The sequence below is a fragment of the Furipterus horrens genome, unplaced genomic scaffold (genome assembly GCF_987537825.1).
Source record: "Furipterus horrens unplaced genomic scaffold, mFurHor1.1.pri manual_scaffold_2, whole genome shotgun sequence".
Taxonomy (NCBI): Eukaryota; Metazoa; Chordata; class Mammalia; order Chiroptera; family Furipteridae; genus Furipterus; species Furipterus horrens.
Genome location: NW_028327172.1, coordinates 191348825 through 191367536, shown reverse-complemented (window position 1 = coordinate 191367536; position 18712 = coordinate 191348825). Strand labels below are relative to the sequence as shown.

The following is an 18712-nucleotide window of genomic DNA, read 5'->3' as shown; positions in this document are numbered from 1 at the left end:
TGCAGCTTACCATTCATCAGGAGAGCAGCCATACTCCTCAGGCTCAGGGACATGGCTTCAGAAAGCAAGAAGAGGGACAGAAAGAGGAAACACAATCGCAGAAGCATAAAAGTGTAAATAAGGGAGCTACAAAAAGATGGATCTTAAAAAAGTTAAGAAAATGAATTTTTAGCTGATTCTGAAAGAATGGCAGTTAGTATAGTAAGTAGAAGGATGATTTACGTAAGTAAGTAGGTTACAAAGTCTTTCGGTAACTGGATAGCCAACTTGCCTCCTCAACAGGAAATTTACTGATTCTATGCATAGGATTCAGTATTCAGTAGGAAACATTTAAACTTAGCAGTTTAAGTATAAAGCCAATGGAAAATTAATCACATACTATATAATCAGAATAAAGTGTTTTAATGAAACAAACATGCTAATACCTAGGAACCAACTATCTCACTGGTAAAAATTATCACATATATTTTAGAAGTAAATTTGACTGTCATGAGGTTCCTTAAGTGGGCATATTAAAGTAAAATTAAGTTAAATGGAACCACATTTTAACTCATTTTCAAAAAACTTCACTTAAACTATAATTCAATTATTAAACCATTTATCATCTCAAATAGGAAGCACATTCATCAATACTTCATTTCATCCATTAGTGCATGTGAGCACTAGGAAAGTTTGATTGATGTTCAGCTTTTATTTTAACCAGTCTCTCACATACTCAGTTGGAAGTGGCCCGTAATACATGACAAAGATTTTCTTTTATGCATGTATGTAATTATTAAATTTATTTTATTGTTCATTTTCACCAGTTTTATTGAGATATAATTAACATATAACATTGCGTTTAAGGTATATGCCCAATGTGTTGATTTGATGCATTTATATATTGCAAAACGATTACCACCATAGCATTAGCCAGTACCTCCACCACTTCACATAATTATCATTTCTTTCCTTGCGGTGAAAACATTTAAGATTTACTGTTTTAGTGACTAGAGCAGTTTTTCTTATGTCCCATTTCTTTTGTTATATATGTCCATTCAATCTTTTTCCTTTAAATGACGTATATTATATAGGTAGATTTTTAAAAAATGCCAAGTTTAGTATAAATGTAAAACCGTTGTTATTTTTGACAGATGTACAATTAACTTCCCTGGGATCCTTTCAGTCTCCCAGTGACCACCCCACTCTCTTCACCCTTCCAAACTGGTCATGACATAGCCTCCTCATTCCAAAGCACTGGTCTGCCTCCACCATCTTTATTTTAATCACAATGGAGGCAGTCCCTTTAACTCCCTCATTATTCTCTCTCCTACCAAAGGACTTCTGTAGCTGCTTGAGAGGCAGGGCTAACCATCCTCTGGTGGGCTGGACTCCCGGAAAAAGCAGTGGCCTACTGCTTTGCTCAAGACAATCAATTCCAACCAACCGCAAGGCTTAGACTCCAGACTGTACAGGCAGGGGTGGGGGGTGTGCTACCCAGGCCAAAACTCTGTGCCAAGGTTCTGCCAAGTTGCACTGGTGCTGGACAGCAGCCCCCTGACCTCACACACCTGACTTGCTTCTCAAGTCAGGCAGCTTAACAACCGCAGTGCTCAAGGCTCAGGGTCCCTCTCCCCCTGGCAGACGCTGAGCGCTGTGCAGTGTGATGAGCAGCGGGACGGACGGACACACACACACACACACACACCCCTAACACCTGCTATTGATCCCGTGTACATGAGTTTGCCAGTGAGCACTGCTGTGCGCTGTGCAGTGTGATGAGCAGCGGGACGGACAGACACACACACACACACACACACACACACACACACACACACACCCCTAACACCTGCTATTAATCAATCCCATGTACATGAGTTTGCCAGTGATCACTGATTCAGCAGTCCTGGTGTGTCTGTGTGGTCTGGTTTTCTGCCTTTGTTTGCATGTTAGTGCTGTTTTAACTGCCCGGTAAGTTCTTCACTTAGATCTTCTTACATCTCAAGTAGCACATTCTCAGGGAGCAGTCCCTGACCTCCCTAGTTAGATCAACCCCCAATCACAGACTCACAAATCCTATTGTGTTTGGATTTTCTATTGTTCTGCATGATTACTTCATCAACACCCATTAACCCCCAAGTAGATTATCAGCCCTAGGGGTTGGAAATCCCAATCATTGTAGCCCCATCATCTAACAAAGTGGGACATACACAGATGGAGATAAGGCTGGTGAAGAAGGCAATTCATGGTGTTCGTCCAGTTTTCACCACCAGTCACAGGGAGCAGTAAGATAAATTTGTTGGTTTTAATCTAGGTTGGGGTCTAAGTATTAATGTTACTGTGCGGTTTCTCATGATGAATTTCTTCTTGGTGTTAAAGACGTAGTTGATCCTTTCAGCAAACAGATTGCTAAAGAAAATATTGTCAAGTAAAGCTATTCACATACTGTATTTATACACAAAGATTGCTTTTAAGAACATTTATTTTTCACTTAAAGGGAAAATGTCTGTGAAATGGTTTTAATACCTATTAAATGACTTGCTGACACAAAAATTCCTGTTTAAGGTTGCTTAATAGAATTTTTTTTAACTTTAGAGATTATACACTGTTAAGCTTAGTCTACTCATCAGCTCATTTGAATAGTAAGGTTTAAATTATCAACAAAGATGAGACTAGATTATAGCCTAAAATATTCACTATATTAGGAATCCTTGTCCATTGAACATAAAAAGCCTCTTACCTATTCCTGGCATTCAAGTAACTGATAAATCTGACTTATTCTCTATAGAAAGCAATTTACTCAACAGATACTTTAACTGATTAACAGTAGCATATCTAGTTTGTAAAGGGTTCAATTTACAAATGACATTATAATTCACTTACATTTAACTAAAAAGTTCTAATAAATTTAAGCATGTTGGTGTCTCTGATACAAACTTGATCTCTACAAAATAATCATCATCTGTGTGTACAAATCTTTTTATCTCACTGCCCATTATGAATCCAATTTGGGGTAAAGCTTACCTGAAATGAGATAAACTTAAGAGTAAATTTCAAGGCACCGTTTTAAGTGTTAGATATTATCTTCTAACTCTAGGCAAAGGTTATACTATCAAGAGACTTGCCTTGTCCTTCAAACTCATAAAAGCAAGAGAACTGACCTTGACTTTCTAAGGTAAACTAAGGCTTTATCTCACTTCTTAAACATGCTGAAAAAGCATCAGCTCTGAAATTGTAGCCCCAAAGGCATTCGTTAGGGTGTGAACATTTGTGTTATTCTCATTTGTATTGCCATGTCCTGGGGGGGATAAACACCAGGCTTTCTCCTGCAGCAGCTGGAAGTGCACCTACCTAATAGTTCCCCATATTAAACAAGTGTTAAACACTGCTATGGGGCAATCGGGTAGTTAAAGCATGTTATTTCTGTCTGGACTCCTATAATCCAAGAGTGCCCAGAGGAAATTCCCACAGAGAGGTGGTTGACAGTAATTACTTTTACCTGTGGAGTTCGGTAGACTTAAGTACTGGTTTCTCTAAAGCTTTGTATATTAACAACTCTACAATGCTGACGTTCCTATTGTCCATCAGGATGTTTGGAGGATGTTAATAAAAACTCAGTCAGGGTTCAGGATTCTAAAATCACATACACAACCAATATATGATTATTGGAAGCAGTTTAATGACTAGCCTCACTCAACAAGGCTTTTGGAATTTGGGAAAGCATAACACAACACCCAAAGAAGAAACACATTTCCGTTTATACAGTTAAAATTGGCAAACAAAGGAACACCGGTTTTTATTTTTGTTTTTAACTTGTAAATATGTTAGAATTTTATATCTGGGGGGAAAAACCCTTAAAGATCATATGCTTTTGTAATAACTGCAGAACAGAACTCAGATCAGGGAGGGTCAACCAGGAACAAAGGGAGTTAGAAATTTTGCACTTTTCCTGGGACCCCTCTGCTGTTTACAGTCGCCACCCACCTCTTCACCTTATCCTTCCCCCTTGCCTTAATATAGAAAAGGCCTGAATTTTGAGCTCTGTTAGGATGGATTTGAGAATTAGTTCTCCCACCTTCTCCAGCTAGGCCTTCTCGATCAATAAACCCTTCCTTGTTCCAAACCCTGAAAAAAAAACATCTGCTCTCACCATGCTTGTTTTAAAGGGTTTGGAATATTTGAAAAGAATTATCCAGAGTCACACGGTGAATTAGTGACAAAACTACAACTAGAAGTCATGTTTTACAACTACACTTCAATATTCAGAGAGGTTTGTTTCCCGAGAGGAAATTTGTTTCACTGAAAACTTAATTTAAGTGATGACAATTCTTAACTCTAATACTTCTTTAATATTTACTAGTCTCAAACCCACTCTGCCATAATACAGTTAATGATAATATTGCCAACAGATACAGGAAGGACACTATTCTTTAGAACAACTGCATGCAAGTGTTTAAGGACTTGTTCCAAGAATTAAAAATAAAACCAACCCAATAAAATGCAGAAGATAAGAGTACCTACATATCATTCTAGCTTCCTCTTCTGAGAAGTTCACTATCACTACCTACTGATTTGAAAAGCTTGCTTATTCCATTGGAAATTGGACAAAGTTAAAAGGGATGGTGATGATCAAACAGATCACTCTATTAATCACAGTTATGATTGAATGCCGAGTGTGTGTAAAAACAAACATCACCATAAGTCTACCAGCAAATATTATATAACAAACTCGAGGACCTCAGCAGGTCTTCCCTCCTCTCGTCAGGGATTACTGTGGGTCTAACAAACACAGCGTCCAAAGAGGGCCTGCGCCTCTGCCGCTCCAGTGCCGACCAGACAGTGAGGCCCAGCCAGTGAGCAATTCTGGGGTTGAAGTGAGGAGAGGCTCTTTGTCTAAGGTTATTAGGAGATTTTCAGATAAAGAGGAAAAATGCACAGCCGCACCCAATCCTAGGAACCATAAGCATACTTTTCAAGTTAATAGCCTGGCTTTTCCATGTGAAAAAGCCATTCAAGCCAATGTCTTTTCAGCTTAACAGTCTGAAGCCACTTGAGTCATGTTGCCTGCTAACCCAAAGAGTGCGGACCCCTGCCTCCATCCACTTCTCTTTGTAGACCCTGTGTATGGGAGCAACCATACCCTTGCAGAAGTCTTTACCAAATGGTTATTTACTTATGACTTTAACTAAGGCATTTTCAAAATTCAATACACTATTTTTATACTAGCTTAGTGCCTGGAGACAGAGCGTGTGTGGGAAGAGTGGGTACATGCCAAACAACCCACAAGCAAGCACGCTTGCCTGTATGGTTAAGGGGTTGATATTTACCAGTCTCACTTGTGGATAAAAGTCATTGGAAAATTTGGTAATAAGCACAATTCGAACAACAAGGAGGGTGTTGCACTTTTTGATTGTGTCTTTTTAGGAAATGCAGAAATTCATTTTCTCACTTTACCCTATAAAGTATCTCAAAAAGAAGGCTTTTGAACGTTTCAGGCAAGCATGCCTGGATATAAGAAATAAGTGAGTACTCAACAGTACATTCTAAGGAATATTAATACCCTGATAAAATTTTTGATGATACTCAATATCCTCTGGATTTAAGAATTTCACATCCCTCCTTCCTTCACATCATCAGAAATTTAAATTGTTCTGTAACTGTAAAGAGAAGAGATGATGAAAGAAAAAAGCAAATCAAAGGACTAAGTATCAGAGAAACAACAATGTTTTAAAACTTGGGTACTTGAAAGCTGCCCAAGGACAGACTCTGTGTTCCTACCACATGCCGGCTGTACTCTAACTTAATGGCAACGCAGAGGGCAGTGCATTTGTACCAGAGAGAGACCTCTGGCTGTAACAAACACTGAATTATTGGGCAGCCCACGCCTCACAGGTAGTCCCAAGTGAAAAACAATGCCTAAATATAAAACACAACACCATACATGCATTCTTAAACAACCTCTTTCGAGATTAAAAAATAATCTCCACTAAAATACTCTCAAAATGTACCAAAATGTTAGCACCAATTAAATGTGTATATCATATTCTATTTAAAGGGAAAAAAACTTACCCATAAGCAATTCCAGCTATGGTGCACTTCTTAAACTGCATTACATTGCACGTCAGAGTACCAGTTTTGTCAGAAAATATGTATTTTACCTAAAAAAAAATGTTTAACATCTCTCACTAAAATTTCAGAAGTCTTTTTATACAAGTCTCTTACGGGAGGGGGACTCTTAAATTATTCTTTTTATCAATTTTGCTACATTGTAGGGGCAAAATGGACTGCTATTAATTGATTTCTGTCTGCATATTAAGGAATATGTTCAACTATAATTTCTTAGTACTTTAGCAGTGAATCATTTCATGTACAAACATTGAAGACTTATCAAGATATTAGAAAAACTAAGGTTATATAGAAATCTGCCTTAATCTGGTCTGAGTTTCCACTAGAAAGTGCTTTTACTGCCCCATAACGTTTATGGAACACCAAAACATCTATCAGCATTTCTCCACATTTTGTGTTGGCCAAAAAGTCTGTTTAATTTTTTCTGTAAAATAAAAGATGCACTTTTTATTTTCACCAACAACTTTATTAATTTGGATATTTTGAGTGTGTTGGCTATACTCCACATGGTATAACATTGATCTCAAAATTTAATGTCTCTATATGATCGCTATCAACTTCAACTGATCTACCCGACAGTGAAGCGTCATCCAGAGAGACATCTCCAGTACAAAACTTAGCAAACCACTTTTGACCTGTTCCAGAAGTCATAGCACCTTCTCCATACACTGCACAAATCTTTTTTTTTGTATTTCTGTTCCATTTTTATCTTTCTTGAAGTAATAAAGCATAATATGCTGAAAATGTTGCATATTTTCTTCCGTCTTCAACATTAAAATGGCTATACAAAATTCGCCAATTCTGATTTTCTTTTTTAATGCACACTGATATGACAACTGTCAGAATACAATCTAACAAAATGGTTTCAAATGAAGTTAAGGACAACTAAGCACTACTAAAGCCATCTTATGAAAAAAACCAAACAAATTTTTTGGCCAACCCAATAACAATTGTAGATTGGCAATAGCTTCTGGAATTAACTTCACACAACATCTGAACTGGTAAGGAAAAGGATAATTCTGGTCTAAATATTATTTGAAAAACAAGAGTTAGCAAATGACAATGGTACAAAAAAAGAAGAATCTTTTCTTAGCCAGTACAAGGTGGGGCAGCTGTTCATATGGAAAATAATACAACAATAAATAATAATAAAAGAACAAACTCTTTCGCGTACTCACAACTTTAAACCTACTTTTGCCCCACTGCCTGTGTATAAATGGATTACAAATATACACATTTGTGTGAATACTGCATGAATTATAAATCTAAATTTCCTATTTGACTGCTATTGCACTTCAACTTAGATAACTTTATTGATCAATTTAACTTTTCTTCCTTTCTGGTCAAAAGCTATGAACAATTTTTAAACAGAGTTTCTAACTCAAATACTGCCAATATTTTACTACTTGTTAGCTTATATATTGAAGGACACGTTTTAGGGCAATAGCTTATTTGAGAGCAAAATATGCTTTAAATATTTTTAAAACTTCATTTACTAAAAATCAAATTAATAGTTATATACTAACATGTATTTATGCTGATTATTCAACTAATGGAAAATTAGTTGTTCATATGAAGTTGCCACATATGGCAGAAATTACAAAGGAAATTGCCACATATGGCAGAAATTACAATAAATCTGACTTCCATCTCAACACATTAATGAGGAATTTCACTTACCTGGCCAAGCTCCTCATTCAGATTAGATGTTCGAGCCATAGCAGCAGTGTCTGTGGGTTCATAGTGCATATCGAGATCCTTTTTAAAAATAAAATAAAATAAACCATTGAATACAACTGGTGATAAAATACAGAGAGAAATTTTATTTTAACTGGGAAGCTATACACATAATCAGTCTCATCTCTTGCCATCCCTATACCATTTCAGTTGATTTCCCTGAATAGTACTCAATACGGAATATTATATTACACAGTAAAGGCAGAACAGCATGGCAGTTAGAGCATGTTGCTGGAATCAAGTGACATTGGTTTACTATCATTCCACCGTTTCCTAGGTATGAAACCAATTGTAGAGATTAAATAAGATAATGTAGTAAAATGCTTCCTATGGTGTCTGACATAATGTAAGTGCTTAATGTGAGCTAAAATAACAGGAATTAAATATTGATAAAGTAATTACAATTTCACATCCCTGGGAAAATGACCTGACAGATTTTATCTGGTTGAACTTTCTTAGTCAAGTTTCTTACATTGTATAGATTTGGAACTAAAATGCTTGCATTCTTAAAACCCAAAGGAAAACGTATAGTTTTCATACCCATTTGTACTTGCTTGGCACCCAGAATTATGACTATTAAGCCTATAAAAATTAATATTTTCTATAGTAGGACATTTTACTGAGAAGTCAGAGTTGACCAATTTTCACACGTCAGCTAAAAAGACCAAGTCTGGTCTCTTTCATTTCTGTATTTCAGACTTCTCAATACCATTTCTGGGTTAGGTTGTTGAGCTGTACGTGCCATGTTTTAAGAGAGAAATGAAACAACTGGGCGATGTTCAGAGAGGCGTGACTAGAACGGGGATTAGGTTGGAAATCATGTCAAATGAAGAACAGAAGGAGATGGAGGATATTTAGCTGGGAGGGGGGATATGATAGAAGAATTGGCATGACAGTCCAGTTCAAATGTTTTACAAGGCTACTATTTGGAAACAAGATCAGTCAATTTTCATAAAAGATCGGGCAAAACCAGAATCAAAAGGAGGCAGTTACTAATCTTACTTCTACACAAAGAATAAGCTTTCTCGTAAGGGACGAGCTCTTTGGTCAGGAAGGTTATGAAATCTCCATATATTAGAAAAGTGGTTGAAAGGCCTGCTGGGTTCACCCAACACTAAAATTATATAATTATTTCAAGCAAATATTTTTGAAAATTCAAATAAAATAATAAAGTTATTGACTAGTTATTTTACTTTCACAATGAGTTACCTTATTATTTCTTAATATTTCTTATTATAAGTGGGAAACCTTCAGTAAGTTTGAATTGTATTTATACAAATTTTATTACACAAGTTTTCAATAACATACTTCCTGAATGAAATGAGCTATGCTTGCAACTCATTTTAGGTTTCTAAATTATATTGAATTTTTTACCAATGAATTAAGAGATTGACAGCTGAGGTGGGTCATTTACCGTGTGGAGGTAATACGCAGTTACTAAAGTACCATCAGTTAATAGTTTTAAAAACCCTACTATTGTTCATAGTAAAAAACTTTTCAGTAAATTAAAAAGAAATATCAAAAGATAATACCAGAATTTCTCAAATTAAAAGAAAAATTAAACTTTCAGGCAGATCCAGCCTAGAGATTTATTTAATTTACATAAAGTTATTAATTTTAACTTTAGTAAAAATAAAACTGAGAAAGAGCTACATATTTTATAAACAAAACATTTAGAAAACAGATGTCCAGCATATTTTCCCAAGATTTAAAAAAATATTTAAGAAAGAAAAAGAGGAAAAATTCAAGTACAGCTGAAATTGTTTATAGTGTGGTAAAATAAACTACATAAATGTATAAAGCATGACAGACACCCCGGTTGTTACAAGTAGTGAATACAGTATTATTTTTATAGTGCTCAATTGTTTATGAAACTGTCTGCTATGTTGTGAAATTCCTTTGATCTATATAACCACTGGGAGATGCAGGTAAACCATGTTTATCATTCCTATGTGAGTGTCTAAGAAAAATATGTCTCAGAAAAGTCAAGTGTCTTGCCAGAGTTCACACAACTAGTAAATTATAGATATTTTAACTGCAAACCCCAAGGTTCTCCTTTTCTCCAAGACCACTGTGTAACTCAAAATAGGTTTCCTGAACCAGAGACCCATTTTCTCCAGATGTCTGGTCTATAACCTTGTGTAATGTTGTGTTGACTTTGTTACTGATTTTCACACATCCAATGAATTTATTATAATTACATTAGGCTCAAAAATATTTTGAAATATTATCTTGTAGTCAATAGAAGTTAAGGTACAATTAAAGTTTTTTTCTCCTTCTGAGAGATCAAAAGACCCTATCAAAAGAAAAGGAAAGAAAAATATGTTTAGAGTGATAAAAACAATAACAATTCATATTTACCCAATTTATGAAGTAAGCCTGAGTAAATTTCACCACTTCTAATGTAACCAACAAGCTGATAGGAATGAGATTGTTGAAAAGGATGATGAAGGTCAAGAAATTCAGCCCAAAATTATTAGCGCCACCATCTATTGGGAAAAGTAGGAGGAAAAACATTTAGTTTTATATATTTTATTCTGCATTGACCAGAACTTTAAGCATAACAAAACTTCTTCATATTGTATAGCATATCATAGTTTGGGGGGAATACTGTGTTGATAACATATCCTTATTCTCAAATACATTCTTCAAGATGGAATAGCATTATTTGTGTTCAATACATTGTTAAGCCTACTAAGAACTACATGATGGTACTAAAAAGTGAAAGTACTGTTAAGTATTTCAAATTCTGTTCCAAACACAAAGCTTAGCGATAGCAGAGACAGGACTGAAAGTTTATAAATGAAAAATCTTAACTGGGTAGAATCGCTTTTATATAAATTCTTACAAAGCACTTCCAATTTAAAGCATGCCTTAAAAGCAAACAAACAAACAAAAAAGGACCAGCAAAACTAATCCAAATGGCAAAAACAATGTAGGACTAGACCCTAGGTAAACTCAACCCTAGGCAAATTAAACTTCTTCAATAAGGAAAATAAAACAGTTATCCCAGATACACTGCAAAGCATATGAAGAAACCAATGAATGGTGGTTTTAACAATTCTAAAGTTGAAATAGTAAATCAATAAAATGATGGTAAAAAAACAAACTTGGAATAGTTGCAAAGCCAAATCAATATAATAAAAAAAACTAAAAAACATCAATTTTTCCATAAGATTTTACTAGAATTTGTCTTCGCATTTTTGAAAATTAAGTATTTTATCGGTTAAGGATTTGTCAAAAAGCAATGCAAACTTACTTTCCAGAAATATTTAGGGGTGGTACATTAATCCCACAGTAGTAAAAGGAGAAATGCTCCAAAAGAAAACTATTTAATGGCACATGCCCTAAGACAGGTGACCATTAACATAATTCATGGCATTCATGAGTTCAAATGAAAGTACATTCAATTTAAGCATTTAAAAAACATGTAAGCTACTTTTGGTGGTTTAAATATACTCAATTTGCTTTCTTTACCAGACAGCTATCTAACTTCCTATATTAAAATATTTTAAAACAGATTAATAGTACTGGTGAAAATAACATTAATAAAATAACATTTTATAATACTACGAAGTGCTTATTATATTTTTAAGGATTCTGAAATTAATTAATTAATTAAGATTACAGCGAGAGAGAGAGAGGCAGAAAGAGAGAGAAACACTGATGTGAGAGAAATATTGATTGGCTGCCTCCCACACATGCCCCAGCTGGGAACTGAACCTGCGACCCAGGCATGTGCCCTGACTGGGAATTGAACCCACAGCTTTGGTGCATGGGACAATGCTCCAGCAAACTGAGCCACATTAGCTGGGTAGATTCTGAAATTGTAGACATTCTACATTTTACTGGAAACTGAATTGAAAAATAAAGACTAAATGCCCAGTTATCTTGGCAAAAATGTTTTCTTTTAGAATAGGGAATTCCAAAAGCACCTGTGAAACAAATACATGTTTTAAGAAAAGAAAAAATGTCAATAAGCACTTGAATGCTTACAATTTAAATTGAGGTACCAGTCCTTTCCAGAATGCCTTCGATTCCAGATGGCTGAGCCCACAGAACAGATAAGGGACATGGCAATTAAGATACAAAATAAAATCAAAATTTGTACATTTGTAATTCGTTCCACATTTGAGAGTTTAAGTGGTGGACTTGTTGAATTCTGTAAAAAGAAACAAGATGAGTAATAAGAAATGTGTACAATAATTTAGTAATAGGTATCTCGTACATTGAAGAACATGACAAAGTCCTCACCAAACTCAAAATCTGGACATGAGCAGACATTTGAAAATTATACAGCTAGCAATCATAGATATAATAAGCTGTCAAAGATTACCTGTCTCTTTTTCTAAGGACCACTATGTCACCTAAGCCCTTTTCTAGGATGTAAGGCAATAATAAGAGAAAGAAATAACATTTCTTTTGTGAACATAGCTTTTGCATTGTGGAAGATAAAATGAACAATTGTTATTGGACTACTTAAGCAAACAGTGTAGACTAGAAGCACCCGGCTTGCATCTCTGCTTAAGAAGAGAGGCAAATTTTCAAGCCAGAGGACTGGAAATTTCAAAGTATGAAGGCAACATTTAAAGGATTACTGGGTTCTAGACTTTTGGTGACATTTAATAATTGTTTTCACTGAACACAGCAGCCATGTAAGCCATCCTGGTGATAAAGAATAACAGAGACAAGTTTTCTTAGATGTATTTAATGATAAAAAATGATTATGCTAAATTTTGCTAATCAAGGCATACACAGGACACAAAATTAAATCTGTCATAATCAATATAAAATGTAGAATCAATATAGAATTTATAGAATGATTAGGGGTGGAATCATTAACAGCAGTCCTGCTTGCCTGGTGATTACATCTGCATGCCTTTACAATGCACAAAGGTATCAATCAGCCTTTAGAGCAGATTTTCATGTAGTAACTTGAAGCTGACTTTCCCACACCCATGTAAAGACTGAACACTGATGATACTGTACTGTAGAGAAGGAGCATCCACGGGCATGGGTAAACATTGCAAATGGCTAGGATTAAGGTTGACTAAAAATGGCCTAACATAAAAATGCAATGAAACAGCGGTCAACATTTGAGTTCTAAGATTTTCTTATAATTTTATGAAAAAATGAAAATAAGTTTTAAAATTTGATCATTGCATTAAAATAAAATTATAAGAAAAATACTTAATCATTCTCTTTCAGTTATTTAAAAAAATTCTACTGTTGTTCTTTTACAGTTGTCCCAATTTCTTCCCGTTGCTCTCCACTGCCCTGCCCCTGCTTCCCTCACCCCACCCTGTTGCACATGTCCATGGGTCATTTATACTTGGTCCTGGATTAGACCCTTCTTCTTTTCCCCCTTCTCCCACTATCCCCTCACCCCCCGGTCACTGTCAGTCTGCTCCTTGTTTCCATGCCTCTGGTTCTATTTTGCTCATTTGTTTGTTTTGTTCATTAGGTTCCTTAATGCAGAGCACTCATCATTACACAGACAGCTTAGTCTATCACTGCGATGGTTAGTAAATGCTGCCAGTGAACCGATACACAAGATTGTTGAGCGTTCATGCACTGGGTGATCTCTGGTGAATCCCTCCAAGGCTGCGTGCAGTGAACCATTGCACAGCTCGCTCACCAAAGAACGAGATTCTGGATGCACACAGTGGGGCCCAGGAGTCTGTAACAGATGGTCTGCTCTGTTTGGGCCTGCTGAACTGAAAGCTACAAATAGCACATTTTCAAAAGATTTAGGTCTAAGAGGTCTTCATAGATAAAAAGCTCACCTGCATCAGCTTGGTATCATGTCCAGTGTAGACAACTATTCCATGAACCCACTGTGTGTTTCTCAACTGAGCACCTCGAAGAAGAATCTGATCTGCTCCCAGGGGAACAGTGCTATGACAGATTATGTTGACATTAGAAATGACATTTTCTAGAATGCTTAAGAATGCTACAGCTGCTATATAGTTCCAAAAAAGGCTCTGTTATTAAAACAACCCTTCTCACATTTACTGTATTTATAGAAAAGAAGTCATTTTCCTACCAATAGGAATAATTTTCTTACACAGGAACAGCTGGAGTAAAGCATTTCAGTTGCTTCTCCTTAAACATCAAACCGGCCATTTCCTACAATTTCACCATCCAAAATAGTAGGCAATGTTTTGGAATTCAGAGGCTAATTTTCAAATCTATTTAAGATTTTTCTTGATTCAGTTACATCCATTTAGGATTTTGAGATGTTTGGAAGTGGTGAGGTAAGGAAATCTGTCCCCTCTTCCTTTAAATTAAAAATAGCTTTGTATACAATAAAGGTTCAAAGAATAAACGGGGTAAGATAAATACAAATATCTCAAAACACACTTGCATTGCCATCTTTCTCCTCCAAAAATAAGTTGGTGTCTTTGAAATCTCTAGGACATTAATTGTATTGTATTTGAAGACGGGTCCTCCAAGAACTGTGAATAAATTTTCCATAAATGGTAAGCAGCTAACAAGTCTTAAACACTTCATTGAAATAACAGCAAATTGAGGCTATCCATACCATGTAATCTAAACCATGTTTTTCTGAACATTGGGTCTTTTGTGGGTTTTCTGCAAGGCCATCCACTATGGTAGGCTGTCGGTTGGTATGAACTAACTCAGAGATATCAGAAGGGTAACTATAAGAGATAGAGTGGGATTCTTGATGGAAATGTACTACCTCAAATTTAATGTCTCAAGGATTCTGTTCACCAGGTTTTTGTTTTAAAAAGAAAAAAGCAAAAAAGAAATGCCAAATATTAAAAAACACATGAAAAAAAAAATACTTCTGGACAAAGAAGGACACATGCCCCAAGAAAAGTCTCTAGACAACACAACTTCTTTGTCTGTGGAGACAGCGAGACTGAAGCCTTCGTTGCTGGCGGGCTTCTGTGGTATAGAAGGTATCCAAGGCTGGCAGCTGCTTGGGCCTTGGCCCCGCTCTCAGGAACTACACAAATGTCATCTGTACTGGTGACATCAATCCAGATAGGTGGGTTATAACATCACCTGAAGCCTGCCATTTAAAGGAGTTAACTCTTAGGAAACAGATTTCAAAAAAGAACACAGCAACCCTAATTCTCCTTCTTTATGCACAAAGGCATGCTTTTCAGATCCACCTGGAAGGGAACCCATCTTGTATTTGTCTGAAGTTTTGGGGTGCACTTCAGAGCTGGGAGGGGGCTTCAGACCTATAGCAGGTTTCCAAGAAGTTCTTGGGAAACTGCTGGACTATGGTCTAGGGCAGCAGTCCCCAACCTTTGTGGCACCAGGGACTGGTTTCATGGAAGACACTTTTTCCACTGACCAGGGTGATGGTGGGGGGCAGAGGGGATAGTTTCAGGATGATTCAAGCACATTACATTTATTGTGCACTTTATTACTATTATTATTATATCAAAACTATGACTGAGACAAGTGCACAGTGTGGGAAAGAGGCACAGACGAAAGTGGTAAATAAAATAATAGGTGGGGCACACGTGGACTAAAATAAGTGTCGGATTCTGACTTAAAGGCTGCCACCAGATGCAGCGGTACAATTGAAGTACATCAACTCACTTCCACTATAAAGCCTGCCACCAGATGCAGCTTTATTGTCACTGCCATTCACTGATACGGTTTTGATACGAGTCTGCAACAAGTTGGCTTATTATGACCTCTGTGCAGCCAAACCTCCCTGCTGATGATAATCTGTACTTGCAGCTGCTCCCCAGTGCCAGCATCACCACCTCAGCTCCACCTCAGAGCATCAGGCATAGATGCTCAAAAGGAGCGCACAGCCTGTGTACTGCGCAGGCGCAGTTCACAGTAGGGTCCGCGCTCCTATGAGAATCTAATGCGGCTGCTGACCTGACAGGAGGCGGAGCTCGGGCAGTAAAGCGAGCGATGGGGAGCGGCTGTAGATACGGATGAAGCTTCACTCCCTCACTCGCCGCACACCTCCTGCTGTGCGCCCAGTTCCTGACAAGGGACTCTGGCCCTGGGCACATTTGTGCCAACTGTTCCTCACATATCCAACTGGGTATAACAGAGCCACCTCATTATTTGTAGTGTAGATTGTTTAGAATTAGATATAAACTCCTTAAAAGCAAAAAAAAAAAAATTATTACTTTTCAATTACAGAGACTCAATATGTTATAACTAATTTTCATTAGAGTTGGAATTTCAAAGCTTCTGGCATTAGACAATGATCCCCATCCTTACTGGAATCCAAGTACATGTATTCCCAACAACTCGGCTCCAAGAGTCTGGGATATCACTGTCAAATGTGCTACACAAACAAAGGGACTGAAAATGTATTTCCACCTTTCTTATAAATTAAAGCATATTATATAAATTCTATCTATACCCTAAATATTAGCACCACCATACCAACTTTTTCCTTCCCTGGGTGGATTTGCTTGGCATTGATGATGTGATGAAGAAATGATAAGAAATGGAAGCTAGCCAGTTAGGAATGTCAGACTGTAGAACATTACTTGCATCCATGGCCAAGTCTATCATTAGTTTATACTATGTGCTCATGGAAAGATCACTCTGTGCATGTTTTAGAATAGTATATAATTATTTCAAAAATTACAGAAAAGCTTTTGGTTGATCGGAATGAGGGTGACATGACAGTTCAGGGTCTATTTCATATGTCCTTTAGAATTCAAACACTGTAATAATACAATTAAAAACTAATGAAAACACTGATGATCTCTCAGGCTGGTGGGTTGAAACAGTGCATTTAGCTGTTCTTAGCTGGTCACTTACAAATGCCTGGTAGGTAAGATATACGACAAAGCAGATCAGGCAGAGAAAGAAGAGAAGGGAGGACAAGAGGAAGGAGAAGGGAAGCAGGAAAGACTCACACTACTTGCCAAGTTCTTCCCTATATCTTTGCTCCCCTTTGCAACAAAACTTGAAAAACTTGTCTCTACAGCAGGTCTTCGAATAATGTCACATTGTTCAAGGTGGTTTCAATATAATGTTAATGAGATGCCACAGGACCCTAACTCTGGTTTGTATTGATCAGCCTATAGTAAAATAGGTTTCGTTAAATGTCATTTTGCTTACTGTCACAGAACATGTTGATGACTTTAAGTGAGGACTTACCGTACTTAATATTTTTGACTCCTTCTATGATCTTAAACTCACTCTCATCCTGCTCTTCCTCTTCTAACCAGGCTCAAGTATCTCTAATTGCTCAAGTCAACTGTTAATTCTCAATTATATTTGGCCATCAGCAATATGTGACACACTTCAGTCTCTCCAGGTGGGTTGGTCCAGACTCTTTACTCTTGATTTCCATCCTACCAACTGGGTCTCAGTCTCTTTTGCTCTTTTCCCAGCCTTAATGTTGGAGAGTCTTAGGAAAGTCCCAGGGGCTCTTCACCTTTCTATCTATACCTTTCCCCTTGGTGATTTCTTTCACTCCCATAACTTTAAATATCTCTGCCAACTTCTTCCAAATTCTTCTCCTGGGCCCAGACATCTATCCCAAACTCAAGGCTTATATATTCAACAGTCTCCCTGAAATCTCTGTTCGGACATCGAGAACTTACTAATTCAAAAATTGAACTGCTGATATTATTTCCTCAAAATTCTCCAATGGATTCCCATTTTACTCAAAATAACACCCTTACAGTGGTCTACAAAGCCTTGCATGGTCTGGCCCACTGCTGTCTCTCAGTCCTGCTTCTAGTACTCTCTGTCTTGATCACTCCACTCCAAATACATTTGTCTCCTGACATTCCATAATTACTCTTGGCACTTCCCCCTTTAAGATGATGTAATGATATAACTAATAATTTGCACCACTAACCCTTCGGTCTGGAATTCTCTCCATCCAGATAATCAAGTGGCTAACCTCATCATCACCTCCTAATCACTTTTGCTCAAATGTTACCTTCTGAATGAGGCTTACTATGACCACCCTAATCAAAAGTGATTCCCTCCCCAAAACTCCCAATCTCCTTTATCCAGGACTGTTTTTTCCTAAAGCACTTAACACTTTCTTACATAGTATAAAATTTTCCTGTATCTCATTTTATTGTTCTGTTTGCCCTTCCCTTACTGTAAGAACGTAAGCTCACAAGGATAGGCATGTTTTTTTTCTTTGTTCTTTGCTGTCTCCTGAACATCTGTAACTGGTCCAGCCTACTGGCTGCTTAATAGGTACTGGCTGAATAGGTGAGCGGAGAAGCAGACAAGAAGGGGGGAGGGGTGAGAAGGGCCAGAAGCAGGTAACAGCTAAAGATGAATATAGGGGATAACACAGCCTAGAAATAAGGATATGAAACTACACAGAAAAGATAAGAAATTATCCAATACAGTGGAATTCAGAGTCTGAATTCCTTGAGGTACCAAGAGATTATAGAACCAGGCCCAGGCCATGGATGGCACAGTTAGGCATATAATATAAGTAATCTGGTCAAAATATAAGCTGTTAAATTGTGTGCCAGAGGTGGCATATCTCTGAAAACATCCAACTGCCAGGTTGGCAGGAATCCTGGGTAGGTCTTCGGCTATACCCACAGGATTAAGATCTAGTATTTTAACAATAGCACTCTGGGTACAAGTAATATAGAAGTGGTCAAGAAAAAGGTTTTGGGTGCTAAGACTTGGAGCACAAGAAAATACGTTTCTTTGAAGACCAATTTTACATACCCATGTCCATCAAGCCTTATGTTTCCAACAAAATCGTAGAGGTGTCTGTTTGGACTTTCACACTCGACTCTGCCAGAAATTCTCATCAAACTGTCAATGTCTTTTATTTCCGATGTTATTGGTAAGCCCTGTTTAGAAATTTTTAAATAAGTAAAGACTGTATTAAATACATTGCATGTGGGAGGGAAGGGGGAAT

General features: G+C 37.0%; 1 protein-coding gene across 8 annotated transcripts in view; it reads right to left on the bottom strand.

The window, feature by feature from the left end:
• The window catches only part of ATP8A1 (ATPase phospholipid transporting 8A1), a 219998-nt gene that overhangs the window by 138301 nt on the left and 62985 nt on the right, over positions 1-18712 (bottom strand). For 6 of the 8 annotated variants that reach the window (XM_090266926.1, XM_090266925.1, XM_090266930.1 and 3 more), the window contains 7 exons: positions 18517-18644; positions 13629-13740; positions 11839-12004; positions 10204-10331; positions 7786-7863; positions 6049-6137; positions 11-55 (listed from right to left, as the gene is read on the bottom strand). In XM_090266926.1, the coding sequence (XP_090123052.1) occupies positions 11-55; positions 6049-6137; positions 7786-7863; positions 10204-10331; positions 11839-12004; positions 13629-13740; positions 18517-18644 (746 nt within the window). The remainder of the gene's footprint in view (positions 1-10; positions 56-6048; positions 6138-7785; positions 7864-10203; positions 10332-11838; positions 12005-13628; positions 13741-18516; positions 18645-18712) is intronic. The other 2 variants (XM_090266927.1, XM_090266928.1) reach the window with 1 other exon arrangement.